Consider the following 19,460-nt stretch of genomic DNA (forward strand, 5'->3'; position numbering starts at 1 on the left):
TAGCATCCCTTTTCTGAGGAGAACTTCAGCCCAAAAAAATTGGGCAAAGAGGTATCGTGTAGAGGGAAAAAAGAGCAGAATAAAAGTTTAATCTGCATCTCAATTTTATACAATATGTAGAGGGGGGTCCCTGCTTCATCTCTGTCAGCTAGGGGGAGAGAGAGAGAAAACGTTGAAGACCCCTGTTCTACTGGTCAACTGGTCTTGGGTAACCAGAGTCCTCGGGCCAGTTTGAGCTCAGCTCAGTCCTGGTTCATTCCTGTGAGCCCAGCAGGAATCCTGTCCAGAGAGGAAAATGTTGATGTTGCTAAAGGAAGTAGTTATGTTTATCCATCAGGGAGTCTGTTTGTTGAATTAACTTTCTTTTCCTCCCCCTCTCCTTCCTCTCCCATTTCTCCATCCTCTCATCGCCCTCTCTGCCCTCTCCCCTTTCCTCGACCCCATCATCTCTTTACCTCTGTGTTCTCCCTTCCTCTCATCCCTCTCTCAACCATGCTCCTCCTCTCCTCTCCTTTTTGCGTTCTCCTCTCCTCGCATCCTTCTTCTCTCTGCTTTCCATTCCTCCTTTTGTCCTTCCTCTCCTCTCCTCTCCTCTCCTCTCCTCTCCTCTCCTCTCCTCTCCTCTCCTCTCCTCTCCTCTCCTCTCCTCTCCTATCACCCTCATCTCCTCTCCTATCACCCTCATCTTTCCTTCCCTCCAGCAGCGCAGAGGGACCACTCCATCTCGACACATCCAACACCTGGTGAGAACACTTTACCAGATGCACTCTCTCTCTCTCTCTCTCTCTCTCTCTCTCTCTCTCTCTCTCTCTCTCTCTCTCTCTCTCTCTCTCTCTCTCCCCCTATCTCTGATCTCTTTTGCCCCCCCCCCCCCCCCCCAGTGTGATGCTATCCATCATGTAATTCTCCAACCTGTCAGAGGAAGTATGTATGTTTTTGGATTGGAGCCTGTTTGTTTTTAGAACAGGGACACTCACTGTATTTACAGCTGAACAGAAGAGGAAATCAGTCTCTATTTTTTAACCCTTTAAGACCGGGAACGCATCTGTGTGTCATTTTATATTCAAAAATAGCAGATATAGATTTTTTTAAATTGTGACACGTTTGTAACTCAAATCTTTGTTCCCTGGAACAAAACACTTTACAAATGTTCGCTTTAAAAAATATATATATTCAAAGATTTGCAAAAAATAAACAAGATTTTTCAAGAGCCATGAGCTTGTAGATCTGCTATTTTTGAACAGCCAAATAATTCTTAAAAAATTACACAGATGCGTTCCCGGGCTTAATGGGTTAAGCAAGACTAAAGGATAAAAGCCCCGTTAGCGGCCCCTAGAGGCAGGGCTGCTCCCTACACAACCAGACCAAAGAGTGGTGTGTGAACCTATGGGCCAACACCACCAAACGCCATTCATTCTTACAGCCTTGTGTTCTCGTTAGCGGGGCTGAACTGAGTATTACTGTCAGTTAAGCCTGATTTATTCTTTGTTGCACACAGTGGTGTCGAGTGGCAAAAGCATTCCGTCTATTAAAGCTCACAATGTGTCACGATGTGAGCTTGTTCTGTAGATCTGCAATGTTTGCCATGCGACACCACCATACAACAGCACATAAACAGTGGTGTAAAGTAACTACGTACATTTACTCAAGTACTGTACAATTTTGAGGTATTTTTTACTTTACTGGAGTATTTCCAATTTTCAGTACTTTTACTTCTACTTCACTACATCAAGGCAAATATTGTACTTTTACTCAATTTGTTTTACTCTAATAGTCTACAAGCTCTACAAGCTCACAATGCGTTGCGATGCGACGCATTGTGAGCTTGTAGATCTACAATTTTCAAACAAATGTTATACATTTGAAAACTTGTGAAACGGGACTGCATAATGAGTACTTTCTACTTTTGGTATTTAAGTACATTTTCATACAGTATCAATACTTAAAGTAAAATTTTAATTCCAGACTTTTTTCCAGACTGAGTATTTCTACATTCTACTTTTACTTAAAGGAGCACTTCACCCCTGGAAGAAGTTCCAGGGGTGACCACAGGGGGGACCACAGGGGGACCACAGCGTATCACTGCCTATAACTTCAACTCCCAGAATGCTTTGGTGCCTTGTGGCAGGGGAGGTTCCATGTGGGTGTGATCTCCAACAATAACATCCCTAACATCCAAACAGCATGCCAGTGTCGCCATGTCTGCTTATTATAAGCGGCTTCTTTCTAAAATGTAGTTGATATTTGGGCTTGTTTCCAAATGTTTTGATTGCTGTTTAAACCAGTGGTTCTCAAACATGTTCATGTATTTTTCCACAGACCCCCATCTGAAATTATAATTTGTGGCAGGGAGCCCCTAACAAATATGTGTAAAAAATATTCCACATTTTGAAAAGCAAATAAAAATATTTTGCAAAAAATCCACATTTTGGACTTTTTCCCCCTCAAGATTTTTTTGTAAATAGCAGATCTACAAGCTCACAATGGGTTGCGAAGCGTTGTGAGCTTGTACATCAGCAATTTTCAAATATATAATATCCCATGTCTAGGTAAAGTGCTCTTGGCATAGTTATTTTTCTTTTGGGCTTGTTTTCATAGACCTGGCTGCTTATTTCTCTCACAATATCTGGCAACACTGGCTGTCCTCGCAAACGTTCATCTAGTTACATATTATGTCCAAGGATTCGTTAGTGATGTCATATCACTGGGACATATAAGTATCTTCATGCAGTTTCACTTCCGTGTCGCATAGTATTGACATCACTGTCACATCCTTGGTATTATGATCCTAGCCTTTCGTGACGGTGTTTGTTTACCAGCGCTGCTACTCCACGCTGTATTTTTTTTTTCAAGCTTGCGCTTATGAAACACTACACAGGATTATTATTTCATGTCAACATTCAAGTACAACTATCAGAAGATAACTCAGGTAAAGTAATGCCTCACTCTACAAGGGCCGCTGGCCGCAGCTAATGGGAGTGGCCGAGTGGCGAAAGAAGGTTGAACAAAGTGTTACGGACACCCCATTGGGGCTGTCTTTTGAGATGGTCTGACTGAGACACGCCGAGACATGTAGTGCGGAAAGGAATGAGACCAATCTCTCATGATGCAAATAACGTCACGAATATTGCGAAGATTACTAGATATCTAAAAACACAGATTATTTAAAAAAAAAACCCAGGATCTTGTTTCTTGACTCCTAAACTTCATTAAAAGACCGAAAACTTCTTCCAGGGGTGAAGTGCTCCTTTAAGAAACTTTGTGAGTACTTTTACCATCACTGCATATAAATCATGCAGAACTGTGAGGCTGCTTGTGATGTTATAGACTTATAGAATGTTTCTTTGTCCTCAGGGGTCCACCAAGTCGTTAACCTACACCAAACAGAGAAACACACTACCCAGGTGACTTTCAGTGTTATGTTAACAGTGACTTCACGTCTCTGTGTGACCATGGCTCATCATGTGACCACTTTTTAAAATGTTGCACAGTAAAACCTTCAGTGTTCATCAAGGTTCAAGATGTTTATTGTCACAACACATGATCATACAATACAGCTTGTAGCGGCACTGTAGGCAGTTTCACATGTGTGTGTGTGCGTGCGTGCGTGCACGCGTGCGTGTTTGTTTCTTCCCCTCTCTCTATCTCTATTTTTCATCCAACAGAAAGGAGGGTTAAAAAAAATGAAAAAACGAAACAGAGAACACATGACAACAATTAAATATTTGATATGTTCCATACAGACATTCATTGTCTCTCACAGCACCATACCATCAATGTCAAAGTCACACAGACTCCTATTTCATTCACTGTCCTTTTGTTCACCCCCCTTCAATCATCCAACTTCTTTCTGTCCATCTAGTAAAGATCTTCTTTCTGTCTATCTAGTAAAGATCTTCTTTCTGTCCATCTAGTAAAGATCTTCTTTAGGTCCATCTAAGATCATCAGCATATTGACCTTGGTCTGGCATCCATGTATCATAAAATAATATGTCTACTGCTGGACCCACCCTGTCTCTGCTTATCAAGTTTGCCTCTCTCTCTCTTTCTACCTACCTCTCTCTCTCGTCCAGGAGTTTCAGCGTGGACCGCGTGATGGAGCGTGTGATGGAGCGCCACTACGACTTTGACCTGACCTACATCACGGAGAGGATCATCTCGGTCTTCTTCCCCCCGCCGCTGGAGGAGCAGCGCTACCGTCTCAACCTGAAGGAGGTGGCGGCCATGCTGAAGTCCAAACACCAGGACAAGTTTCTGGTGAGGGAAGCGGGGCCCACTAGACCAGTGATTCTCTACCTTTATGTATTTATCTATTTAAAGGACCCTCAGTTTGATATGCATTAGATTAGACTATTGACCCCCCATTTGATAAGATTTTTATCTCTAGGACCCCAGTCCACGCTGTCAAATCTGAGAGTGTACAAATACAGGTCCATTTGGTTCTATTTGCATACTCTCGGAGTTACAGACCCACAAGGGTCCATTCGGTTCCTAACTATCATTCATTTAGCTGGGGACCCCTGGAACCAACTCGAGAACCCCTGGGTGTCCCCAGACCCCATGTTGAAAACCAGTGATGTATTGTTTGATCCGCTTTCATTTGGTGATGTTGCGGTGGCTACTTTACTTTACCACAAGTATTTGCACAGTGCACAGGTTATTGAAGATCTTTACAGATTTTATTATTTATCTTCATGGTGTTTTTATGCCTTACATAGATTACATACTGTACAATGTGGAGTTGTACACACATGCACAAATAGCACACTCTTCATTTAGTTACTCTCAAATGTGTAACTGGGTGGATAGATGTGAAATAATGATGATCTTATTTACTGCACTTGAAATTATCTCAGAATTACAAGAATGCTCTGCATGTGATGAATCCAAAACTGATTATGAGTCAGTCAAATGTTTGAAGTTATAAACCTCTGAGATGAAACTGAATGATCTTTTCAGCTCTTCAACCTGTCTGAAAGGAGACACGACATTACCCGACTGAATCCAAAGGTACAGTAGCGCTACCGTTTCCTTAATTTTATTAACATTGCACATAAACCAATACACTCAACACCCTAAGGGGCTTTGTTCACAGAAAGTGTTTGTTTTTTTAAGCTGCTAGTGCCTTTCTGCCATGCATTTCTATGGTAAATATGCGCAGGAGAGCTCCTCCTCCCAGCGCCCGAGCATCGCCCTTCAGCGCTCTCAGTGCCCAGCGTTTTTTGCCTGAGCGCCATGGGCACTTTAAGCGGACAATAGTTTAACTTTTGGAGAGGAGGACGTTCGAGCACAGCAACGGTTGATATTGCGGGCTTCAATAAACGCTGCGTGGCGCTTGGGTGGCGCAGAAGCAAAAGTACCTCGAATCCACCGCAGTGCGTCCGGCTTTGTCGAGCGTCTATATGAATTACTAACACAATTGGCTCATGTTCGGTGGAGGGAAGCCGGGCGGGGAGGGTGATATTTACTAATGCACGTACTCCTACGGGCGCTGCACCTGTCAGCAGTTGGGCGGAAGGAGTAGGACGGAGGCTCTATATGTCCTCCTGGTGGGGGCAGGTGAGCCAGTAGGATACAACAGCACTGACAACACAGAAATCTGTGGGGAATTGGCATAACGACTAAATTGGGGAGAAAATAATAAATAAATACAAATAAACGCGAGCGCTCTGGACATCATAACCAAAGCGCTCCTCTACTCATAAACCACTTTCTGTGGACAAAAAAGCTAAAGCTACCATTTCCTCTATTTTCATTTCAACACTTAGCCCTCAGTTCAATCAACCTAGAGTTTAATCTGCATGATGAAAAACATTCGACTGGGATGTTGAACCGAGCGTTCTCCTTTGAAACATCTGTCTCTCTGTTTCTCTCTCGTTCCCTCTCTTCTCCTGTTCCCTCCAATCACCGTGTGCCACGCTCACCCCAGGTCCATGACTTTGGCTGGCCCGACCTCCATGCCCCGCCGCTGGATAAGATCTGTGCCATGTGTAAGGCTATGGAGACATGGCTGACTTCCGACCCCCAGCATGTGGTGGTCCTGCACTGCAAGGTCAGAGTTCAGGGCAGGTCAACACAGGGGTGGGTGGGTGGAGTGGTGGGGTTAGCCCGTCCAGACAGATGCCATAGCAGCTCCCACGCATTCAGGGGCCATATGAGCTATGTTTTAGTTTTTTACAATGGGAACTGTAACTAGCTTTGTTATGGAACTGTTGTTAGATTATAGTTTTGAAAGCTGTCGGACACCTGGCCTCCAATGGGTCCAATGTAGTTGATATTCAGCTACAAGCTCATATTTATACTTTTCATTGGTTAAATATTTATAAAACCCACAGACACACTTAACCACTTTCAACCTGGAATCGCTATTTTGGGCATGTTATTATAGGCAAACATAAAACATTTTATTTATTTTATATATTCAACATTAGTGAAAATATCAGATCTGCAAGTATTGTGAGCTTGTAGATTGTCTATTCTTGCTGCTTTTGCACCAACACTATCATACAATGAAGTATAAAATAGGGCATTCATTTATGACAAAATATAAATAGATGAAATATGGAGATACAAGGTTTCTGCTCAACGAAGACGTACAAAATAACTAAGGCATCTCAGTTTTTCACTGTTCTTTATTGTAAAACTGTGTGAAATCATCACTTACTTACCATTAAACGTGATGAACAGCAACAAACTAGATGAGGTTTTGGCGTAATGTGACCTCAAAGGTCGGGGTCAGTTTTACGATTTAGCCATTTATTTATGTCCAGAAACACATCCTCCTTTTATACTTCACGTTTAGCAGCTCTCTACCAAAATAGTGACCATGTGTGGTTGACTAGTTAGGATGTTTTAATTTCTTGGGGGGTTTTGGACAAAGAAAAATAAGCTAATACTAAAACCAGAGCGCTGCTGTGGTCTGCAGACTCTCCAGCACATTCCAGCTACAGACGACTCTTTCCCAGACACGCATCATGCCAAAAGGAGAGGCTCCATGGGAGCGAGCATCTGAGAGCAGAGTTAATTTGTCTCAGAAGGAATGAGAGACAGCAAGTTAACTGGAAGTCTTTCTGTACGTACTGTATAGTCCATGTGGTGTTTAGTATTGACCACGTTTTGGTATTGCGGACCGCAGTGGGGGGAGGGAGGAGGGTGGGTGGTTCTGTTTGGGAATCTAGACCTGGAATGTCTTGTGGAATGTTTCAGGAAGCAGGGAAGCACCCGATGTGAGAAAATAAAAATAATAAAGCACAGCGAGCTCAAAACTCAAAGTGGTTCGATCTCTCTCTTCTCTCTCTCTCTCTCTCTCTCTCTCTCTCTCTCTCTCTCTCTCTCTCTCTCTCTCTCTCTCTCTCTCTCTTTCTCTCTTTCTCTCTCTCTCTCTCTAAATCTTTCTATGGCTTTCTCTTAGCCTGGAAACCATACGAATCTGCCAGAGCTAAAAAAAAAACGCAGTGATATTAGTCGGGTCATGCCAGGCTAGCTTTCTCTCTCTGTCTTTCAAAACATCTCCCCATGCGGTCAAGGCTATCATATCAAACAAACAAAATCATCTTTCTCAGTGAAACTCCCTGCGGCTGAAGCGGGAATCAGCTGATCTGTGATGGTGTGATGTGTCCTACATCATGACTCATGCTCTCATCTTCTCCCCACAGGGCAACAAGGGTAAAACAGGCGTGATCATTGCAGCTTACATGCACTACAGCAAGATCTCCGCAGGGTGAGTATGTGTGTATGTATGTTTGTTTATGTGTCTGTGCGTGCAACACACTTGGGATGTCCAAATCTCTTTACTGACAATTCATGAACCACTTAACCACATGAACCCCAGTGTCCTTGTTCTGTGCATGTCATAATAGGCAGATATTCAGCAAAAAACGTGAACATTCTGCAAAAGATTTACTCTTTTCCCCCTCTTCACCAAAAATAGCCAAAGAGATTGCTGTAGAGGGACAAATTTGCAATTGTTTTTAAAGAAGTCACCTCTCCATGATTTCGCCTCCCCAAGATCTTTACAGATTTCTACTCCCCATGCCCAAAATAGACCAGCTCAGTGGCCTTGTGGTGTTAGACTGTCCGCCCTGAGATTGGGAGGTTGGGGTTCAATCCCGACTAAAAAAATGGGACCCTATGCCATCCTGCTTTAGCCTGGTAAACCCTCCCTCCGGAAATCTCATTTCTATTTGATTCCAGGAGTGAGTCTGGCCTGATAGCCCATTGTGGGGGTTTCTAGTGGAATTACCAACTAACCGAGCCTATCAGCGTCGTCGCACATCGTTCTGTGATTGACAGCGGCAGTTGGCCAATCAGGTGGCGAGTTCGAGTGAGCCCAAAACACGAACGGCAGCCATCTTTTTCTTGTCCACTATATTCTCCGCTATTTTTTTACTTCAAAAAGCTCTCTAACTTCTATTTTGAGGCACGGAATTTACTTATAAGAAATCGTTTGGATAGAATTTAGTTGTTTAACTTCATATATGTGGTCAATTAATCTTGACAAAGCCTATTTAAAAATAAAAATGTAGAGAACCGGTAGGGGCGGGCAGTGACACCCATGTATCCGAATAAGGCAACCCATTTTGGGCATTGGCCGTCTCAAAAGTCCCGTTGCGTCACATTAGACTGGTGAACTGCTGATTGGCTGAAGGGGAAAAATCATCATTGGCTGAAGGGGTTGTCAGTCAACGTTATTACTCCCGCCCAACTCCAGCCCACAGCCAATATTGCAGAATGGGCGATCAGGCCAGACTCACTCCTGGAATCAAATAGAAATTAGATTTCCGGAGGGAGGGTTTACCAGGCTAATCCTGCTTGGCACTCAGCAAGGGTTGGATTCGGGGTTAGTCCCTGCGACACACTAGCGTCATGTCCAGGGGGTGTTTATTTGTGCATCAAGCCGCCTTACGCTACAGAAACAGGAGATAGGCTCCTGCCCTATGGGCCACATGGCTCGGGACGCATTGGTTCCCAAGGCTGCACATGCCCAAAATAGGGACGCCAGGGTTAATGTGGTTAAAACCTTGTACCGTAAAACATAGAGGGTGCAATGATCTAAGTCGATGCTTTAAATGTTTTTTGAAACACCATTCCTTTCATGGCCGAGGCATTTTAATGAAATATGTAAGAGAATGTTTTCCATACAAACTTGTTGGTATGTTGTTTCCTCTGACTAGATTTCCGTATCAGCTTGTTGATATGCGGTTTGATAAATGAAGCCCAGTGGATTTTTACACAGGAAGAGTGGAAACTGGTTTGTCCTGTGGACTATGCCAGCTGTATCCTATCCATGTTCATTCTGGCACACAGAGAGTCTGGTGTACAGAGACGCTCATGTTGGAAATTGTTGAGTCAAAGTGTGTGTGTGCGTGTGTGCGTGTGTGCGTGTGTGTGCGTGCGTGTGTTTGCGTGTGTGTGCGTGTGTGCATGTGTGCGTGTGTGTGTGTGTAACAGGGCGGACCAGGCTCTCAGTACTCTGGCCATGAGGAAGTTCTGTGAAGATAAGGTGTCGTCTTCCCTCCAGCCGTCCCAGAACAGGTAGGGGGGCCAGGGGGGTAGGGGTGGTGGGGTCTGGGGGGGATCAGAGAGGAGGTGAAGGAGGAGTTGCATCCGCCCTGTTAAGACAAACTATTAAACACACCCACCAGACATTTTAACCACTTAAACATTAGTTGACCGTATTCCCAGCGGCTCTGTACTAGGCCTCCTCCTGTTTTCGCTTTACTGAAAATCTTCACTGAAAACAGCAGATCTACAGCTTGTATTTCTGGCAAATGATTCTCCCCCAGAATACCTCGTGAGGCTAGGGTTCAAGTGAGGGATTTCACCTCCAGAACGGAATTCTGAGAACACATTGACATTGGTTGTTTTCTTTCTTTCTTCAAAATAAAGGCCTCTACTACTCTACAAGGAATGTGTATATTGATCACCAATGTAAACGCGCCAGTACTAAACTACCGTAGTCTCTGGACACGGCTTAGTAAAACATTGAAAAGATAAAGGCAAAGTACCAAATAAAAATGACATTCTTCCAGCTGCTCGCCTGGCTCCATTTCTCCGTAGTTAACTATGAACAGACCTCTACTATCGGAGATGATCTGGCATCCATCTGCACCATGATTGTTTGCATTTTTGCTGTCGAGCGTTGTTTACATGCTTTCATAACCACATTCTCCCTCCCTTCTCTTTCTCTTCTCTCACCCTCCCGTCCTTGTCCTTTTTCTCCCAACCCTTTTTTATTTTTGGTAAATATTGGATCCATTTCTGTGTCTTATGCTTTCATTCTCTCGTCCTCTCTCTCTCTCTGTCAGATACATCTATTACTTTGGAGGTCTCCTCTCTGGGGCGATCAAGATGAACAGCAGTCCTCTCTTCCTCCACCAAGTTCTGATCCCTTCACTCCCCAACTTCCAGGGCGAAGGAGGTGTGTGTGTGTGTGTGTGTGTGTGTGTGTGTGTGTGTGTGTGTGTGTGTGTGTGTGTGTGTGTGTGTGTGTGTGTGTGTGTGTGTGTGTGTGTGTGTGTGTGTGTTTCTGTATCTTCCTGTGTAATGGTGCACAGACAGTGTGTGTGTGTGTGTGTGTGTGTGTGCGTGCGTGCGTGCGTGCAAGCGCGTGCGTGCGTGCTCGCGCGCAGGGTGGTATATTCCTGCCTATCTTGGCATGTCCCCTGAGAGACGCATGCCTTCTGAGTGATTGCAGTGTTTTCAGATGGTCATCTGCTGTCTCCCACACACTGTGTATCTTTAATCTGATGATGTTGTGTTGTCAGCACATTCCTCCATGTTTGTCTGAGGAACTTCCTATCTGTGTGCATCTTATACTGCCGTGACTCACTCTTCTCTCTCTCCACCTCTCTCTCCTTTTAACCCCTTTTCTCTCTGTCTATTCCCCCCATTTCTCTGTCTCTTTGTCTCTGTCTGTCTGTCTGTCTGTCTGTCTGTCTGTCTGTCTGTCTGTCTGTCTGTCTCTTCACTTCTCTCACCAGCTTACTACCCCTTCCTGAAGATCTACCAGTCCATGCAGTTGGTCTACACTTCAGGCATATAGTGAGTCTCTGTGTATGTTATATCACCAGTTAATAACATGATGAAAGTGTGTGTCACTTTACTGTATGGTAGTGGTTCCCAGGGTCCAGGTTTGGTCCCCCTTGTCGGGGCACCAAAGATCACAGTGCGCACAAGGCCTCATCTGTTTTGAAGTAGTCATAATAGTACAGAAATAAAATATGCAACAAAATCATTACAGCTCACTTACAAATAATTTCTAAAGTAATCCTTTATCCTTTATTATTCTATATTCATATCTTGTTCTCACTCACCTCATGATGACCTGTGCGGAGATTCTGTTTTCATCCACTGTTCGTACCTGTATGACATCAAGCCAAACATGTCATGCAGTGTCTGTTATCCTGTCACCCAGCTAACACCCACACATGGCATCATCATGAAGTGCACTGCATGAAGTCTTTAGTCTAAACATGTCTCAAAAGAATAGTCTTTCTAGTGGCGCGCAATGCAAAACAGATGCAAACTTTAAAACAATACAGACTTTCTACTGGCAGTGCATACAATACAAAACAGTTGGCCTGAACGTTACTCTTGTTTAATTCCATTCACAACTCATATTTTACATTTTAATGGTCTATTTGGTTTACCGTAACCGACTTAGTAGCTGATGTGGCGAAAAGGCCCTTTAAAACCGGGAAAGCATGAGTCATTTTAGATTTTTGCGTTGGCTATTCAATAATAGCAGATGTACAAGCTCACAGCGCGTCACTTTTTGTGGCGCTGCAAGCTTGTACATCTGCTATTTTTTTTACATTTTTGAAAAATGTTGCTGATTTAGAAGGCATTTGTAGAATCGGCTTGTCCGTTATCTAATAAACGTATTTGTGGATACCGCGTTGTTCTCAGTGACCTGCAGGGCTCCGGAGGCAGGCGCTTGAGTGTGACCATCGAGCCAGCCCTGCTGCTAAAGGGTGACATCATGGTGAGTAAGCACGACATTCCTCTTAAGGAGGGGTCGTATACGTGTGACTTAAGTGACATTGTTTGTCTTCGACAGAAGCACAGACTGTTCTCGTAAACAAACCTCCATCAAGCTTCCTGTTGTGTAATTTATACTTTGCAACAAATGGCTGCACAGCACACTAATAAATCCAGTGAGATCACTAAGAAATAATTTTGACTGTATGAATCAGTAGTGAAAATATTCACAACTGTACATTTTCAGTAAATTGTCTTTTTTTTTATCTTCATGTTGTCGTCATACGTTGTATACAGTATTTGGGGGGAAATAAATCACAATCAGTGTCTAAATGATTTGATGACTTTAAAGTTACATTAATTAATAAAGTTCACATTTTCACTCATCAGTCACTTCGTCCTCATGGTTGATATCTCCCTTTAGAGCAAATCTGTTGTTTTTAACATCTTTCCCCTTCTCTGTATCCTGATAGTTTTGAATACATCTCTCCCTCTTTCTCCCCTTCTCCCCTGCTGCCCTCTACAGGTGAAATGTTATCACCGACGTGCCCAGAGTGCAGACAGAGACACAGTGTTCAGGCTGCAGTTCCACACATGCACCATACATGGATCCCAGCTCTGGTTTGGCAAGGGAGAGCTGGACGAAGCTTGCACTGGTAAGGGAGGCTGTGGGGAAAGAGAAGGTGACATGGTGACAATATCAGTAGTGTTTGTGGGTAGCTGTCCCATAAGGAGGGAGAAGTCTGGGGGAGAGATAGGACGGGTCTAGAGTTATAACCTGGTGTGGAGAGTAAGAGAAGAGAGATCCTAGGGTTTGTTTTAACCTCACCCCCAGATGGGTGGGGTTTATTGTATCAGAACAGTTCAGATTTGGCGTGGTTCAGTTCAGTGTGTGAAACTGTCAAACAAGTACACTTTCTTTCCTGTCATTATCTTTCCACTTACCACCACTTACTTTATTCTTTATTCTAAGCCCCCAGCCAGGCACCTAAATAGGCTAAAACAAAAAAGATATTTTCAGATGGGGGCATCCAGGTGGCGGAGGGGTAAAACGCGTCATTGATCACAATTGGCAGTGATCGCGGGTGAGAAGCCGGCCGGCTTGTCACTGCACTAGTGACTTCTACTGGTTTCTTGGGGCACCTGTTGAGAGTGATGGGGATCTGGGGAAGAAAACTTGCACCTCCGTCCGCACATTATACTGGCTTGGTGAAATGCCTTGCTGTCAGGTGAAAAGAAGTGGCTGGTGCCTTCATGTATATCAGAAGATGCACATGGTATTCTATCCTGCCCAGACCACAGTGGGGTTAGCAGCAAAAGCTGAAGCTGAAGAATTGATGTGGCGTCTAGCCGGTATTACGTGGGGAGCCACCACAAAGACACTGCGCATCTCCACCGAGGCTCTGGTGTTCCCCGCCGCTGAGTACTGTACCCGAATCTGGAGCCGTAGCCCTCATGTGAAGAAGCTGGATGCTGCCCTCAACACCGTCCTACGGACTCCGGATGTCTACAAGCCACTCCAACAAACTGCCTGTCAACAGCTGCCCTAAATACCGGCCACCTAATGGTGGCCGGTACACACTGGACTGGCTTGCTGCAACGGAGCTGAAGGTCTAAGGACATACGACAGAAGAAGGAGAAGCAGCAACGAGGGCTAGGCAGCAGGGCATGGGTACTGCGGTAGCCATTGTAATTGCCTCTTTCCATTCTGCATCAACATTAGCAGTGTAGTAGGCCTATTTAATGCACAATTCCTTTGGGGGGATGAGTGCTAGTCCAGCAGCCGTACAGGAAGCATGTAAAACACGATTTGTAGTTGGATCCCCAATAAATTCGCGAGAACAAAACATTCTCTGCCCCCCGAGTCCAGATTGAATGTTTTCCCCTCTTGCCTCGTCCCCAACGGTGTCTCAAATCGTCGCTTCAGTTGCAGCATAATTACCACGTTGAACTAATTGACTTAATAACAGCTTTGTGGATATGAGTGCATTGGGAATGAATTTGTCGTATTTTTACTCCTCTAAATAGTCCCATACAGCGGTTGAAGATTAAATCCTTTAATAGCCATCACTTATTCTTCCAGTTGGTCAAACTGACGTAATAGCAGCTTTCTGGAGATGAGCGTGGTGGGAATATTCTGTACTGTACACATGGAGCATTCGTGTCCTGAGCAATCCCTCTGGAGGGGTTAAAGCAGGCTCGGTGAGCACCGGTCTATTGCTTAATTCTGTAATGAACGAGCTCATTACCCCATTTCCTCATTGGTTTCGCTTTCTGTGAAAAGTCAGATTGCTTCCAGCTGAAAAGTGGTGACTCTGTAATGCACAGGGGGAGTACTGTATGTAGAAATCATGTGACTGGGCTAAACGAAGCATTAGAAATATAAACAGCAGTTTATCCACCTCTGGGAAAAGGTCTGAGTAATATACTATGATATATTATTAGAGAGGTTCTCCATAAACAGTGGGCTAGAACACCAGTGTGCTTTAATTTGTGGAGTGGTTCCCACATCACAGAACTGCCAGCGTGTGTTTTCTTCTTTTTTTTATGAAGGCTGGGTTTCATTTACCCCTTAGTCCTACAGATTTATTTTTTTACATTACAAATGCTTGATAGATAACATTTCTGTTTAAATCAGTTAAGTACCAACATATTTAGAATACTTAGTTCCAACCAAGCATGACAGCGACATCAATGTGCCATTCCTCAAAACCTCTCAACCTCTCAACCTCTCAACCCTTCAATTCTGTCCTTTTCCCCTCAGATGAGCGTTTCCCATCTGACGCCACGGTGGAGTTTGTCTTCTCCTCTGGACCTGAGAAGATCAAAGGTTGGTTACGTCCTTCTCACCATTTATGTTCCACTCAAAAACGTCAGCTCTCCCCTCCCCTCAGGAGAGGAAGCAAAACAAAACATTAAAAGCTGACCACTAACAGGGTGATGTTGACAAGCTTTCAGACTCAGTGGCTGAACAGGAAGAGGTCCATTCCACATGCTTATGACTTTTCCCATGATGTAATGGATATTAAGCTAAACAAAGTAAACTATCTCTCTACATCGTTCCCAAGGCCGTGAGTACCAGAAGAACGACCCAGCTGTCACTGTGGACTATAACACAGCTGACCCTGTGGTGCGCTGGGACTCATATGAGAACTTTAACCAGCGATATCAGGATAGCCTGGAAGGTAACATTCAAAAATGTCTCTCACACTCACAAATCACACCTCAGTCACATTACACTCTTTTTCAAACTTTGCTGATTTGTTGACATTCAAATTACACTCTTTTTCAAACTTTGCTGATTTGTTGACATTCAAATTATATTACTAACAGGCACAGCAGAAGTTAAGCAAGAGGTATACAAATAGTCTTTAAAACTATTACACAGTAGTGAGTGTGGAAGATATCCAACTCCCTACAGTAAATTATTAATGCAGCGTTTTGAACAATTTGCCTCTTTACGTGTCGTTCAAAATAGATCCTTTTGCCTTCTTAATGCATAACTGTCCCTGTCTGTGTTTCTGTGTCAGACATCGCCCACACTAGAGGCCCTGTGGATGGCAGTCTCTATGCCCAGATAAAGAAACGCAGTGGTCCAGGCTCTGGCTCCCTCACCTCAACCAATGGCAGCAGCCCAGGGGAGGGCATGACTGAGGACAGACCCAATCACCTCATGTCTCCTTGTTCCGACTCAGCCCACTCTGGCCATTCTAGCCAATCGTACATCCATCCAGAACGCCAGGACGAGCCCACCCGTCCCCCGCCGCCGACCAGACAGGAGCGGGAGGAACTGGATCGCCTCCTCGGGGGCATCGAGGGGAATGGGGAGCGCGAGACGGCCATCTTGGATGACTTGGACTCCTTACCGTCGGAGCGGAGCGGGACGCTGCGGCTCGGCCGGTCGTGTTCCTGTCGGGCCGGGTACAGATCCCAGCGCTGTGCCGAGCCGGGCTGCGACCGGACCCTCCTCATGCCTAACGGCTACTGCCTCGACCGGGCGCCGGGGACCAACGGCCACCACGGCCCGCCGCCCTCTGCCAGCCCTAACTCCACGGCCCCGCCCTCGCATATGGATCTTTGCCAGCACTACACTCCTCACTCCCATCAGTCCCTCCCGCCGCCAGACCTGGTCTGGGACCGCCAGGGCGGACCGCCACACTACCTGGCCCGCTCCTGTTCCGAATCCGCGCCCCCCACCTCTCGCCACCTGTACCCCTATCCGCCCCCAGACCTCGCCCCCCACTCACACCCGCACCCACACTCCCACCCCCACCCGCTGTCTGCGCCGGGACGGATGCTCTGCCGGGGGGACGAATACGCCCCCTACCACCACCCCCCTGCCTCCCACAGCCACCACCACCCGCATCCTCACCACCCCAAGCAGGCCACCAGCCCCACCTACCACGATGTCATGATGCTGGATGGTTTGGCGCCCCCCGGCTGCCCCTGCAGGGACTGCAGCGTCAGGAGAGAGGACTCGGCCACCTACCACGGCATGAGGCTAGACCGAGGCGACAGCTTCCACTGGGACAGAGAGGCGGAGCTCCAGCAGAGGGACATGGGGCTGAGGAGAGCCAGGGAGACGGAGCTGTCCAGAGGGTCGGAGCTCCACTGGGAGAGGGATGCTGGCCTGAGGCGAGGCCGGGAGATGTCCCTCCACTGGGAGAGAGACCGGGAGGCCGAGCTGCAGTGGGAGAGGGAGAGGGAGGAATACTGGCACAGGAGGGCCACCGTGGCGTCGTACGGTCCGCAGGGTCACGACCTCCCGGCGTTCTCCTTTGACCCGCTGCCCTCGGGTCACCCCGCCTATCCGGAGGCGTCGAGGTCCCACGCTCACTCCCACCTGGATCTGAAGTACAGCAGCAGCAGCAGCGGGTATCAAACCCCCCACCAGGCCTGTCCGTGCTCGCCGTACCAGCCCTCCCCCTCTGAGAGCAGGGGCTACGCCTCAGGGTACCAGTCGGAGTCCACCTCCCCTCTGCCTCCCTCCTCCTCCATGCCAGGGTCCTGCAGCCACGGCAACGGCCCAGCAGAGCATAATCACCACCATGTGGATCCTCAGCACTCGTATGGCTCTGACACACAGACTGGTGAGTGAGCGTTAACAATGACCTCCACACACACACATAGCCTACATACCAGGGGAATGCTGGCAACAAAACAGTTGTTTCGTTGTCCAAAATCTAGAACTCCGAATGTAGATTGTTGTATTACCTGTGATCATGACGTTTGCAGTTACTCTAAACAATATAAAGTCAGATGTTCTTTTTGTACATTTACTTGGTTGGTTGCTCTCTAGAATGAGTACAAATACACTGAGGCAGTAGCCCACAGCACCATCTTAGACTAGTCAATGCCATGATCTCAGTGGAAATTAAACATTTGAAATGCAATTTAACATAACTGATATATTAACGTGCATGAATTTGCATGAGGTAGATGTTGTGTAAAGGGTAATCTCCATCACTCTTAGATGGCCTTCGTAGTTCTGGTGAGAGTGTTGGTTGGAGGGACCACATTACCCATGGTTCCTTTAAAAGAACCCACAGAGATGCTCACGGTGCATGCTCCACCCCCTCTGACACGTCTGGACCGCCCACGCCGGTCCACACCAGCAGCCCTATGCGTACGCAGGAAAGGTATTCACTCTGTCTTATTTCAACCTAATTATTTACACTTCGTCGCACGCTGAATGACTTTAATGATCAATCGTGTTTGCTTTAGTCCTGGTCTAGGGCCCAGGGAGTGTGAGATCCGAACCACAGACATCATCAACAGTGACTACGACACTGTCCGATCACAGGACAGACCGTGCCGGGATGACAACGTTAGCCAGGAGCCCCAGCTGACCCAAACGCATATGGCAGAACCCTCAACCCCGGTGCAACCTGCCAAAGATACACAATCCTCTACACACACAGAACCCAGCGACCACTGTATGAGCCGGAGCCCCACACACGCACCTCCGCCCAGCCATCAGCAGAGCCACTGTAGTTCAGCGCCGTCCCCACGGAATCAGAACTCTGCCCCTTCTCCCATCTCCACCGTCACGCCCGTCACGCCTGACCGGCCCAACGGCCACTGCCAGGCCCCCTCCTCCCCCACTCGCACCTCGGCTGCATCAGATGTGCCCGTCCAGCCAGGTCCCCTGGCCCTCCAGACCCCCCATCCCTCAGAGACTGCTGCACTGCCGTCGCTTGTTACCCAGGCGACAACCCAGCCCCAGAGCCAGAGACAGACCCAGGCTTCTCCAGAACCTCACGTCCCAGCGCAGCCTCAGGCCAACGGATCCTCTTCACCCAGGGAACCCACCCTGGAGGCCAGAAAGCCCGCACCTACCCCTCCCAGCTCCACGTCAGCCTCTTTGTCTCAAACGGCAGCCATGTCCTCCTCCTCCTCCCCGCAACCCCCGTCCAGTAGCATGGAAGGCTCCCCTGTCTCAGATCCCCCGGTTCCTGGCTTCGCCACCCTAGGTCGGAGGTTGATGTTGAGTGGGCCTGACGCCCACCATCCCAACCACAACCATCAACATGGCCCACCACACCACCACTACCCTGGGCTGCAGCCCACCGCCATGATGGGACATGGAGACAAGCCCTACTCCCCGGCTCCGGAGGCTACCGACAGGCATTCAGTGGCAGGCTTCTACACCCCTAACACCCCCCATCTCCACCCTCCCTCCTCCTACTCCAACTACTCCACAGTCTCCATCCCCCACCCTGATTCCCAGCCTCCTCTCCCGGAAAAACGCCGCCATCCTTCCCAGCCAGGGTCACCTGACGGTGGGCTGGGTACCCTGAGAGCAGCTCCTTCATCCACGGCCAACGGCACCCAGCAACAGCATCATGTCACGTTCTCTCCCACGGTGGGGGAAATAGCGGCCCCTACTGGCCACAGTGATGGGCCAGTGACAGACGCAGAGAGTGCCAGCAGGGTCAGTGTGAAGTTTGTACAGGACAGCTCTCGGTTCTGGTACAAGCCAAGCATCTCCAGAGAACAAGGTACTGTCTAAAATAAATGTGTTATTTGAGTTGACTGTATATGAATATAGAGAGTGCCTTCTAACTTTCTAAGTGTCATCCTCAGTGTCAACTGTCAATGTATCCATTTGTAACTCACAGACCCTAGCATCACAAATCTCACACTGATAACTGAGATTTATATTCAGATTCAGATTCAACTTTATTGTCATATGCAGGTGAAATTATTTTTTGTACATCATCATTTGCAGTACAAGAAAGAGTGTGAATAATAGAGAGAAAGACTAAGACAACAGGTCAGATAATGTAAACTATCCTAATATAATACGAACAATGCAAAATATATACATTAGGTTCATTAACAATACTTAAAAATAGCAATACATTTTTAAATAAAATCAGACAGTTAAACAGCAGCAGATATAGAAACAAATACGTCTGTCACTATAAAAAAATCATGAAAATGCCCCCTCCCCAATAAATAAATACCTTTGCAGC

General features: G+C 46.6%; 1 protein-coding gene across 6 annotated transcripts in view; it reads left to right on the top strand.

Annotated features, from left to right (window-relative positions):
* tns2a (tensin 2a) overlaps positions 1-19,460 on the top strand; it is a 65,734-nt gene that overhangs the window by 38,762 nt on the left and 7,512 nt on the right. For 4 of the 6 annotated variants that reach the window (XM_080444165.1, XM_080444167.1, XM_080444169.1 and 1 more), the window contains exons 5-20: positions 702-743; positions 3,355-3,404; positions 4,074-4,257; positions 4,960-5,010; positions 5,930-6,052; positions 7,656-7,720; positions 9,451-9,534; positions 10,308-10,420; positions 10,983-11,043; positions 11,911-11,986; positions 12,509-12,638; positions 14,747-14,812; positions 15,051-15,167; positions 15,513-17,072; positions 17,456-17,621; positions 17,707-18,983. In XM_080444165.1, coding sequence (XP_080300291.1) covers positions 702-743; positions 3,355-3,404; positions 4,074-4,257; positions 4,960-5,010; positions 5,930-6,052; positions 7,656-7,720; positions 9,451-9,534; positions 10,308-10,420; positions 10,983-11,043; positions 11,911-11,986; positions 12,509-12,638; positions 14,747-14,812; positions 15,051-15,167; positions 15,513-17,072; positions 17,456-17,621; positions 17,707-18,983 — 4,165 coding nt within the window. The remainder of the gene's footprint in view (positions 1-701; positions 744-3,354; positions 3,405-4,073; positions 4,258-4,959; positions 5,011-5,929; positions 6,053-7,655; positions 7,721-9,450; positions 9,535-10,307; positions 10,421-10,982; positions 11,044-11,910; positions 11,987-12,508; positions 12,639-14,746; positions 14,813-15,050; positions 15,168-15,512; positions 17,073-17,455; positions 17,622-17,706; positions 18,984-19,460) is intronic. The other 2 variants (XM_080444166.1, XM_080444168.1) reach the window with 2 other exon arrangements.

This window comes from Gymnoscopelus braueri (genome assembly GCF_963280865.1).
Source record: "Gymnoscopelus braueri genome assembly, chromosome: 12".
NCBI lineage: Eukaryota > Metazoa > Chordata > Actinopteri > Myctophiformes > Myctophidae > Gymnoscopelus > Gymnoscopelus braueri.